The sequence below is a fragment of the Argentina anserina genome, chromosome 2 (genome assembly GCF_933775445.1).
Source record: "Argentina anserina chromosome 2, drPotAnse1.1, whole genome shotgun sequence".
Classification (NCBI taxonomy): Eukaryota; Viridiplantae; Streptophyta; class Magnoliopsida; order Rosales; family Rosaceae; genus Argentina; species Argentina anserina.
Window position 1 is genome coordinate 7,797,349 of NC_065873.1, and position 12,381 is coordinate 7,809,729.

At 40.8% G+C, this 12,381-nt stretch overlaps 1 protein-coding gene across 1 annotated transcript; it reads left to right on the plus strand.

The window, feature by feature from the left end:
• The first annotated feature begins 4,084 nt into the window (after positions 1-4,084).
• Positions 4,085-6,879, plus strand: LOC126784639 (wax ester synthase/diacylglycerol acyltransferase 2-like). The gene is made up of 5 exons (XM_050510117.1): positions 4,085-4,273; positions 4,501-5,052; positions 5,401-5,763; positions 6,453-6,590; positions 6,721-6,879. Exons 1-5 carry the CDS (start codon positions 4,085-4,087, stop codon positions 6,877-6,879), a joined length of 1,401 nt encoding a protein of 466 aa, XP_050366074.1.
• The last annotated feature ends 5,502 nt before the right edge of the window (positions 6,880-12,381 follow it).

Below are 12,381 nucleotides of genomic sequence, written 5' to 3' on the forward strand. Positions count from 1 at the left end.
GCATCATGTAATGACAGCACTAGCAGCTCACTCATATCCTTGATCAACCTCAACCCACGACTATCGTTTCTAACGACAGCAACAAGGTCAACTCGTCTTTCCAGTGGAGCAGCCTCCTCATAAAGGTTCTCCACATTGCGGACTCGGCCTGCAGCCCTAACTCGGCCTCGACCTCTCGTCCGTCATCGACCCTGACCACGTCCATTTTCTAAATTCATCACCATTCAACAATTAACACTCAGTCATACATGTGAAGTCTCGAATTCAATAAAATAGATCCAACCAATATCAATCATGTAATTTCAGAAGAAGGTGAATCATCGGAGTATCGTCACAATACTCTCTACAGGACCAAACCATAAGGTGTGGCTCCTGACACTCTCGCGTACCCGACGACATATCAATACCGAGGAGCATGTGATGGGAGCCCGCCTGCAGTCGGATCATCGCTCCCGGATGATATTGATAATCGCCAAATACACACTTAGGCTCTGATACCAACTGTAACGACCCCAAAATTTCGAGCTTAAAAACTCAAAATTCTAAAGTCGTTAAACACAAAATAATCTCAATAAAATCGAAATCATTTAAGTGCACAGCGGATCATCACTGAGTTATCAATACAACTCAGAAAACCAATTATTACAACCCAAATTTATAATTTACATTACGTAAGTTGGAATGTAATAATCCTCACAATCTCTCACAAAATAGTCACACAAAATCCTCACACAAGCTGGAGGTAAATCACTTCAAGTTCTCTGAGCGGTCCGTCAATTCCCGCTAATCTACACCTGCGGAGTCATCCACTACACCATCGAATTGGTGCACCGGGATTGTAAACACAAAACCGGTAAGCTTTACAGCTCGTATGAGTAAAATCAAAATATAATTCGCATATCAAAATATACGAAAGATCACAAAACAACAAATATAAATGCCCTCATGAGTCACTCGTCAGCCCATCTGGTTGACCCAAAGAAATATGAAATAAAGCGTTCATGAGGAAATTAGGTAACCCTTCTGGTTACCCAATGCATTTATAATACGGGTACCAAGAACGCTGGTACACATCTGTTACCCCTCTCGTAATACACCGTTGATATTGGATAGCCACCCGCTATCCAACATCCAAAATACACCGAGTACCCATGAGCAGATAACCACCTGTTACCTCGCATGCAGTACTAAGGCAGACAGACTAGAGCTCTAACTGTATCGTAACTTTCGCCCGGCCAAAGGCTAGGTTCCGACTTGCCACACACGTACAATAATCTCACATCATATTGTACCAATCACGTCCGAAGACAAATCAACATTTTAACAATCTCAATGTTAAAATCACGTACAATAATCTCACATCATATTGTACCAAAAATCATGTCCGAAGACAAATCAACATTTTAACAATCTCAATGTTAAAATCACGTACAATAATCTCACATCATATTGTACAAATCAAAATCACATGCTTGATATTTAAATCTCGTCATCGAAATGACATAAATCACGATAAAATCATAACAGTATATTATATAGCAAACTATATATATATGTACATATTTACCATTTATACAATATATATAATCCATTATATCGTATACACGTCATATTTCATAAACACGTCCGAAGACAAAAACTCGTCCGAAGACAAAACTCGTCCGAAGACAAAACATTTTAACAAACTCATGTTAAAACCACGTACAATAATCACACCTCATATTGTACAAAAATCACATCACATGCTCAACATTTAATTCTCGTCATTCGAAATGACCAATTCTAATGAATTCATAACAGTATATAATATAGCAAATTATATATATATGTACTTATTACCATTTATACGATATATATGTAATCCACTATATTGTATACGTGTCGTAATTCAATATTAAAAACTCTTGCAAAATCTTGAATCACCTCAAGGGTAGATTCGTAAATAAGTGAGATTTTACTCACCTTAATGACTCGAGCGTAATTCCACAATTCCCAATGATAATTCCTTTCCTCGATTTAACGGTCACCTTGAAAAGATAAGAAAAGAATTTAGAATCGTTTCGTAAACCTTTAAATGCCGAAACAGTAATAATCGGTTACTGTTCAGCAATATTCGGTTTTACGGAATTACTGTTCAGTGTTACTGTTCACTGTTACTATTCACGGTTACTGTGCAAATATACGATTAATACGTATTTCTGTACGTATAAATTTTATATACGTATTTCTGTACGTATAAATATTAATACGTATTTCTGTACGTATAAATACTATATACGTATTTCTGTACGTATAAATATTAATACGTATTTCTGTACGTATAAATATTAATACGTATTTCTGTACGTATAAATATTAATACGTATTTCTTTACATATACGTACTATTTAAATGTAAATACAAATTCAGTAAATAAAATTTACTAAATTACCCTTTTACAAAATTACTTTTTTACATTTACTGAAAGTAATTTATAATTACATTTACCGAAGGTAAAATTTAATTACATTTACCGTAGTAAAATTTAATTACATTTACCGTAGTAAATAAAATTTACATTTACATTTACCGTAGTAAATAAAATTTAATTACATTTACCGTAGTAAATAAAATTTACATTTACATTTAAGTAAATTACCAAAATACCCATATCGGAAAACATTTTCACACCGCCGCACGTGGCGGCGCGTGGGGTACACGCGCCACCTCCGGCCAGCAGCGCGTGGGGCCCACGCGCCGAGCCCAAAACCGGCGCGTGTGATGTCACCACCGTGCCCAAACTCTCCTCCTTTCTCCCCTCTTCCTCCCTCCGATCCTAGGCAGCCCCTACGCCACCCTACACCTCCACACGCGCCGCTTAATGCGGCGGTGGTCCACCCTCACCTCCCACCCCCGATTCATCCCCACAATTCATCAAATCGATCCCCAAATTACAACAATCAATTATCACAACCAATTAAACGTAAATCCTCACCTAATCAATCTCTCGGAAGCATCGAAGCTAGTCGGATCGATCGTGCTCGGCTCGGGGTGAGGGGCGGTGTGGCGAGCTTGGGGTGTTGGTGAGATGGACCTCGCGATGTCGTAGGGAGGAGCGGTGTAGCGTACGACTGTCAGGGTAAGGCGATCGTCGGCGATGGAGTTTTCGAAGGGGGAGGCTCGGTGCGGCGAACGGCGTCGAGAGAGAGGACGCGATCTTCTCGGGGTCTGGCAAGGAGGACCGTGCGAAGCTTTCCCTAGGGGCGGTGAGTGACACGGCCACGGATTCGGCGAGATCGCCGGCGTGGGAGGGAGATCGGGAAGAGAGCGAGAGAGAAGAGAGAGAGAGAGAGAGATGGAGGCGCGGGATAAGAGAGAGAAGAGGGTTTCCGAAAATGGAAACCCTACTTCTGTTCAGTTTCCTTATATACCCCTTTTTAAATCGGACACTAACTTGTATCGTTAATAACTTTCATATACATCGTCCGATTAGAACGCGTCACATGCTCACGAACTCGTATCGACGAGCTCTACAACTTTCGTGAAGAAAGTTTCCGCAACCGAACGACGAAATAAAAGTCGATAAATTCGTTCGGAAACGTAACGTTTTCTTATTAAACGTTCTCGGAACGTTTCCGTTTCCGTTTCGTAACGTTTGCAAACAAATCGAATTCAATTTAAATGAATTTCAAAATTTTATAGAATTTATTTCAAATCAAATATTGTTTGAAAAATTGGGGTTATTACACTGTATTAATTGAAGGATCGGACTTGATTTGTTTTATGTCATAAAACTTGCAGTCACATCTAACATATGAGAACAAAACGAGGAACTGAAATCGACTTGCGGCACCTGATGAGCAGATGCCACGCTCTCCTATTTTAGCATCATAGAAAGATGATGACGGTAGTCTGGTAGAGCTAGTTTGGGAATAGTATTATATATAGAGAGAGAGAGACACTGTATGTCTGCATTGCTATACTCCTACAGCTTACGTGCATACGTACATATATATATGGTGTTCGAGTTCATACATCGTAGTCGTCGCCTAGTCATCAGCTAGGGTTACAGACACACACGTACGTATTTGATACTACAACAAAGATGGAGTTGCAGTTTGAAGAAGAAGGACTGCAGCCGGTGAGTCCTACCGGTCAGTACTTCTCTAGCCCTGTGTTATCGGTATCGAATCTAGGTGTTATGGAAACTGAGGTTCCAATTGATGAGTCTCCAACCATGTCAATGCTCAAAAATGTGTTCCTTCCCATTAGCCCACGCTTCTCCTCTATCATGGTAATTATCTCTCTATTCTTTCTTCTCTCACTCTCACTGCTTTGGAGAACCAGCTATGAGCATGTTATTTATCATTAGATACCAAAAGAGCCGCACTAGCTAGCTCATTTTCATTGCGAAAGTATGTACAGATCGAGTAAGACTTAATTATTTTATATATCGGAAGGAATAGTTTGAAATACTCGATCATATGCATGATCTGTGCATGACTCAAAGAAAATTAACAGGTTGAGAGAAGGGGAAAGAAACAGTGGAAAAGGGTGGAAGTAAATCTTGAAGACCACGTTAACATCCCAGTTTTCCCTTCCGGACTCTCACCTGCATCATACGATAAGTATTTTGATGACTATATATCAAAGCTAGCAGTTGAGAGACTTCCGCAACACAAACCTCTCTGGGAAATTCACATCATCAAGTACCCAACTACGACTGCAGCCGGTACTATAATATTCAAGCTTCACCAAGCGCTTGGTGATGGCTTCTCTATGATGGGTGCTCTTCTGTCCTGTCTGCAAAGAGCTGACAATCCTTCTCTTCCCCTAACCTTCCCGTCAAGAAGGAGGTCGCAATCACGTAATAATAAAAATGGAAACTTTGTGACTAAAGTTCTCTCGTCTGTCTCAAACACCATATCGGATTTCTTCAATAGCAACATGGAGGAAGATGATCAGACGCCTATCAGATCAGGGAATGATGGAATTGAGTTCAAGCCAATTGCAGTATCAACTATGACGATTCCTCTTGATCGACTCAAGCTAATCAAGAACAGGCTCGGAGTGGTAATATCAATTTCTCTAATACAAACCTATGATTAATTTTTATTCTAAAATATGTGATCAAGGAACATGTTTGATTGGAGTTGTACAGTTAAGACTTAAGATTATTCAACTACCACGTACAAAGATTTTTGCAAGATTTATATGAAATTAAGACCCAGGAATTAGCCTAATTAGGGTTGAGGGAAAGAGTTTGGATGAATGGGGCCATGAATGGTCGGGTATATATAGCCAAAAAAAAAACTAAACATGTTTTGTTTGAGCGAGTTACCTGATATATCTTAATTTCATTCATGATATATGTATTACAATTCACCTATTTAATTTCAATATTGTCACAATGATTTATAGACGATAAATGATGTTCTTGCCGCGATGATCTTCCTGGGGACCCGACTATACATGCCAGACATTAACAAAAGTTCAAGCGAAGCAAGAGGCACAGCAGTTGTATTGCTCAACACAAGGATGATGGGGAATTATACTTCGGTTCAGGAGATGACCAAACCTAATAGCAAGTTGCCATGGGGAAATCACATCTCACTTTTGCAAGTACCAATACCTAAGTTATTAACGAATGGTGAAGAACAAATAGATAATGCACTTGACTTTGTCTGGAAGGCACATAATATTATAAGGAGCAAAAGACATTCTTGGGGTATTCATCTCACAGCTGGGTTCTTGGAGATTCTCAACAAATTTGGAGGCCATGAGGTATGTAATAAGTTTGTAATCAAATGCGAGCATAATATATGGCTTTTCTGTAGCTTTAAAATTATATATAGATAGATAATATGACTTCTGAATATATGTATGCTGCATGCATGTCACTAAAATACAGCTTAATTGGTAATGACCAGTACGTTTCTAACATATTTGATCCCTTTCCTATCAAAGTTTACAAAATTATGTATCTCGATATCTAGTTTTACGTGGACATTTTATCAAGAAAATTAAATTTTAAATTTAGGTACGGAATTAGTTATATGACTCTAATGTCCCCATTGCTTAATTAGCTTCAACAAAGTATATGCATGTACGTATTGCATGTACGTGGGAATACGTACGTACCAACTAACTAGTGGTAAAACTCTACAAGGGTTGGGAAATATCCGAACTTCGTATTCCCCTACCCTTTATGAACTTAGTACTGCTTGTCATGCGATGATCCTTAATTGTTCTCTTGGCATCAGCCTAGCCCTAGAACTTAAAATATAACCAATGTAGTTTTATCTCTTACTTTCTTATTTTCGCTCCTTTAAATAAATAAAAGAGAAGAAGAAGCTACTGCTAGCTATCACGGGCGAGTCGCTATATTTATCAAATTACATTTGAAATTTAATTTTTGGCATCCTTCAAATTACTGTGTTTTATTTCATTTCGTAACTTGGGGTTGCGCGCAGTCAGCAGCAAGATACATTCGTAATTCGTTGAAAAAGTCGAGCATGATAATTTCTAATTTGATTGGACCTGTGGAACAAATGTCTGTAGCAAACCATCCAGTTCAAGGCTTCTACTTTCTGGTGTTTGGTTCCCCTGAGGTATGTCATCAGCTTTAATTAATCGATCTGCTGGTATACGTACGTAATGATTTTTCATATTCAGCAATAATTGTATTAGTGTAACACTCTCTATTTTGATTCGTTCACTATATATCGTATCATTTTGCAGGGCCTGGATGTGACAATAGTAAGTTATATGGAAAAGGTGAGGATTGCATTCAAGATGGAAAAAGGTCTTATTGATCCACCAAAGTTCAAGTCATTCATGGAGAAGTCCTTCGATATGATACTCAAAGCCTCGGAGAAAAATGTTGTGGAGAAGAATTAAAGGATGTTTGCTCCTAGATGTACCTTGCATATTAAATACAAATAATTGTGATTGAAGGCAGACGAATTGAAAATTTAAATAAAACTTTGGGGGCAAGGTACAGTATATCCTCTTTCAACACGTACTACTAAAACAATATTCTTCCCTATCGAACCAATTAACAAAATATTAAGTTGCTGTGTTACTTTTCAAGATCCCATACTCGAAATTCTGGGGAACTACATCTCATTGATTTGGCATATTAGTGCTACACTGCTACTTGTAGCACACCTGCACACACAAATGTTTTTTAAAAAATCTGTGAGAGCCGGTGCATATACATCACAATTATAGCTAGTATTAATTCATGCTTATTATGTGAAAAGAGAACATGATTGTACCTAATTTTGTATATGTACCATTGAATGTGGGTACTCTACACTACAAAAAAAGTTCGCAAAGAAATGTAACAGCTATCTTGGTGTTCCAAGTGCTACAATATTGTAATACTCTATAAAATTAAAATTAAAAAAAAGATGAGCAATATTCCAAGTACAGGTATGTACAGATGAAATGAGGGAGATAACATTAACGAGAATTATCACAATTATTAGGAGGGATAGAGGTGGACTCTATGTGGTTGTACTATCAATGTCCATGTACTTAAGTGTTGTGGAGGGAACCGACTAGAAGGAAACAAATAAAAAGAAAATAAGAACACAAGAAAAAGGAGGAACGAGAACCCAGATCATTGACGGTCTCTCTCTTTCTCTCTCTCTCTCAATCCATTTCCTTGCTCGACTGACCGACATGAGTCTTCGATTTTACCGATCGCTTGACAGCAAACTAACAACGTTTAGCACGTCCTGAAAGTCAACACTGCCATGGGCGTAGCTAGCTAGGGGGCCAGAAGGGTCAATTGACCCTTCTTCAAGTTTAGAAATGTTTAATTAGCCTTAATTGTTAGTCAATATTAATGAAATGATATATAAATTACCCCTTATCAGTTTTGTAAAATTGTTAAGTTAATCTTAAATATACATGACTGATGCAGGATGAAATAATCGTGTATTATTGAATGATATGGGAGCCTATATATAGACATTATAAAACTACAATCCCGTAGGATTCGGAGTCATAATCTATTACGGAGATGTTAATCTATCTCCTAACATGAAACCTATTAGGCTAAAACACACACAAGGGTAGAATAGTAATTCTCCCGGAACACTCCCCCTTGTGTTGCATGCCTAGGTTGCATGGCGCACAACGTTGCCTCGGTAAAAACCTTGTCAAGTAAAACAAAAACCTCTTGGGTAAAACAAAAACTTGATCGAAGGAAAAAAGACCACAACGCACCAACTACTTAAAGATCTTAACATGTGATGTAGATTCCCCCTGAAGTCTACCAAATTCTAGAGTTTCGATAAACGACGCATGCCAATGCTCTACACATGTTTCACAAAAGTAGATTTAGGCAAAGACTTAGTGAACAAATCCGCAACATTGGATTCTGAACTCACTTGATTGCTTTGAACATTCAAGAACTTATGTTGTTGAACGTTGTAGAAGAACTTGGGCGAAATATGCTTGGTGTTGTCTCCCTTGATGAAACCTAACTTTGTCTGCTCTATGCAAGCAGCATTATCTTCATAAATGCACGTAGGTTGATCAGTTGTAGAGACTAATCCACAAGAATCACGGATATGGCAAACAAATGATCGTAGCCAAACACATTCTTTAACTGATTCATGGAGAGCGATGATCTCCGCGTGATTCGAAGAAGTAGCAACAAGAGTTTGCTTCGTGGATCTCCAAGATATCGCCGTATTCCCAATGGTAAACACATAACCGGTTTGAGAACGAGCCTTATGAGGGTCAGAGAGGTACCATGCGTCGACATAAGCAACTAACAAGTTGTTTGGAGTCTTTGCATCAGGTGAAGGAGCTGCACGAGACCGGTTGCTGCTCTTGGCATTGTGCACGGTCTCCACGCCATGGCAGCCGGCAGCGTTGCTACGGCGTACGGCGGCAAGGCCGGGGTAGGCGACGGCGGTGGTGTGGGGAGATACCGTAGCGGTGTTCTCTCTGCAATAGGGGTAGAACAATCCCATGTCAAGGGAACCTTTCAAGTACCGAAAAATATGCTTGATTCCATTCCAATGACGTAGCGTAGGCGCGCAGCTAAATCTAGCTAATAAGTTCACTGCGAAAGATATGTCTGGTCTAGTGCATTGAGCAAGATACAATAGTGCCCCAATCGCACTAAGGTATGGAACTTCAGGACCAAGAACTTCTTCATCATCCTCTTTAGGACGGAATGGATCATTCTTGATATCTAGACTTCGGACGACCATGGGAGTAGACAATGGACTGCATAGATCCATATTGAAACGTCGAAGCATCTTCTGTGTGTAATTTGACCGATGCACTAAGATGTCGTCGGCCCTATACACAAGCTCAAGGCCGAGACAGAATTTCGTCCTCCCTAGGTCTTTCATCTCAAATTCTGACTTCAAATAAGACACGGTCTCTTCAATCTCATCAAGAGTACCGATTATGTTCATGTCATCAACGTAGACCGCAACGATGACGAATCCGGAATTTGTCTTTCGTATGAACACGCCTGGGCATAGTTCATCATTCTTATAACCCCTTCTCACCAAGTATTGATGCAACCGATTGTACCACATTCTTCCGGATTGCTTTAACTCGTACAATGAACGACGTATTCTGACTGCATGAGCACTCTGTGGTCTGGAGGCACTTGATGGAGGTAAAGGTAGTCCCTCTGGAGCTTTCATGTATATCTCTGTGTCAAGATCCCCATAGAGATAAGCTGTGACCACATCCATAAGCTGCATGTTTAGTCTTTCAGACACTACCAGACTAATAAGGTAGCGGAAGGTAATGATGTCCATAACAGGAGAATCCATCTCTTCATAGTCAATGCCAGGTCGTTGTGAGAATCCTTGCCCCACAAGTCTTGCCTTATAACGCACGATCTCGTTCATCTCATTTCGCTTACAAACGAAGTCCCATTTATGTCCAACTAGTTTGACATCTCTTGGAGTCAATTCAACCTTTCCGAAGACTTTTCTCTTCGCTAATGAGTCAAGTTCTGCCTGGATTGCTTCCTTCCACTTCGGCCAATCTAATATGCGTTCGCATTCAGCTACAGAGCGAGGTTCAACGTCGTCTTCAGATATGATCTCATGTGCGACGGAATAAGCGAAAACGTCATCAATGTATGTAGTGGCTCGGTTTCGGACTGACTGCTCACTTGTGTAGTTCACTGAAATTTCGTTGTTCTCTGGCATAAAACAAGGTTCCATAGCGTCCCACGGTAACACTTGAGTTTATTCATGGACATAGCTGTAATCAGAGACAACTTCATACGATGGTGATTCATTGTTGATGACGCGTTGTGCCTTAGTCGTTCGCTTCTTTCTAGGTTTTGAATCCCTAGAGTTTATCGGTCTCCCCCTTTTCCTTTGAGGAGCCGGGCCATCTCGGCATCGTCGCCACAAGGGGCGCCGGCAACACCACGGCGTACGGTGGTGCCGCCGCCGGCCTCCGTCCCACTGTCAGGGGCGGTGCCAACGTTACTAGGTCTAGGAGCTTGTCTTCCACACCCGTATTTTAGGACATCCAACCGTGCCGGTACATTTGCAGCGGGTATGTTCGATCTCGTCACTTTAGCAATATCTACAAAGTCGTCGGGCATCGAATCCGCGACTTTCTGGAGGTCGATAATGCGTTGCACTTCTAACTCGCTTTGAGCAGTGCGGGGATCATAATGAAACATAGTGGGGACACACCACGTCAATTCCTGACGTTCATTTGGAATGATTACATTCCCATCTCCCCCTAACGACGGGAAGCATGTCTCATCAAAGTGACAATCTGCAAATCTTGCAGTAAAGAGATCTTCGGTGGTTGGTTCTAAGTAGCGGACAATCGTTGGAGAATTATAGCCAACATAAATACCTAATCGTCTCTGAGGACCCATCTTAGTACGCATCGGAGGCGTAATAGGCATATAGACGGCACAACCAAAGATGCGTAAGTGTGAAATATTGGATTCGTAACCAGTTACCATCTGGTACACACTAAATGCTTAGTTAGCCGCGGGTCAGAAATGAATTAGTGTCGCTGCATGCAACACTGCATATCCCCACGCAGAGATCGGCAGGTTAGTACCCATAACCATTGCCCGAGCAGCAAGCTGAATACGCTTGATGGTAGCCTCTGCTAGACCGTTCTGTGAATGAACATGAAGAACATGATGTTCAACTTCGATCCCAATAGACATGCAGTAATCATCAAAAGTTTTGGAGGTGAATTCTCTAGCATTATCCAAATGAATGGATTTGATAGGATAGTCGGGATGGTGAGCCCGAAGTTTGATGATCTCAGCTAATAACTTAGCAAATGCAGCATTCTTTGTGGATAGCAAAGCGACGTGTGACCAACGCGTCGATGCATCAACCAATACCATAAAATATCGAAAAGGCCCGCATTCTGGTTGAATAGGTCCACAAATGTCACCTTGGATACGTTGTAAGAATGGAATGTTCTCGGTCGAAGCCTTAGCAAAAGAAGGACTTCCTTGAAATTTAGCAAGAGAACAAGCTTTGCAAAATGAGCGATGGGCATCGGAGATTGCCATGGAGGCATTAGAAAGCACGGGAGGCATCACAAGCTCCTGTGAAGGAGGGGATGCCTTCACTGACGGCATGAATGCCATGGAGCTGCCGAGAGAGGCATGCTCGGCTACACCGTGCGATGCACGGGTAGGCATGGCCTCACCGTGCGGAGCAAGGGTGAGGTGATCCTCCAATCGCTTCTAGGACTTGAAAAATGGATGACCATGTGAATTCTTAAGAATTCTAATCATCATATCACGTCCAGGATTCCCGAGACGGGAATGCCAAAGCATACAAGAGTCTGAATCACAAAAGTTGCGTTCAACCGCATATGATTCAAAGATCAGAATGGAAGTAAGATACAAACCATTCTCAAAACTCTTCATCTTCTCTAAGATGCGGCGCTGGCCTGCTTTCTCAGAGGTAACACAAAGATATTCATCTCCATTCTCAACATAAGTATCGAGGTGAAAACCATTGGCACGTATGTCCTTAAAACTTAGCAAGGTGCGGGGAGACTTCGGCTCATAAAGAGCATCTACGACATTGAGAGTCGTACCATTAGGTAACATGAAAGAAGCAGTGCCTCTTCCTTGAATGATAGATTTCGAGCCAATCATTGTATTCATCGAAGAAGTCGAAAACACTAGATCCGTGAACAACTGCCTGTGCCGTAGGACAGTGTGGGTGATTCCGCAATCAGCTAGACATTCGATTTCGCCGCGGGACATCTACAAAATGAAAATTAAGACAGTCAGCGACACGGGAACAATTCTATACAATAAGTCGTAGGATATTGTAACAAAGGGAATCGGAACAAAGCGCGATCCCATCGAATGTATCACATGGCAATAGTACTACATTCTTCAACTAA

What these genes read in the sequence shown, in the direction of transcription:
- LOC126784639 (XM_050510117.1), top strand. Translation starts at nt 4,085, where the DNA reads ATGGAGTTGCAGTTTGAAGAAGAAGGACTGCAGCCGGTGAGTCCTACC. An exon ending in TCAAGAACAGGCTCGGAGTG is followed by an intron (nt 5,053 to 5,400) that starts GTAATATCAATT and finishes AATGATTTATAG; the next exon opens with ACGATAAATGATGTTCTTGC. An exon ending in TGGTGTTTGGTTCCCCTGAG is followed by an intron (nt 6,591 to 6,720) that starts GTATGTCATCAG and finishes ATCATTTTGCAG; the next exon opens with GGCCTGGATGTGACAATAGT.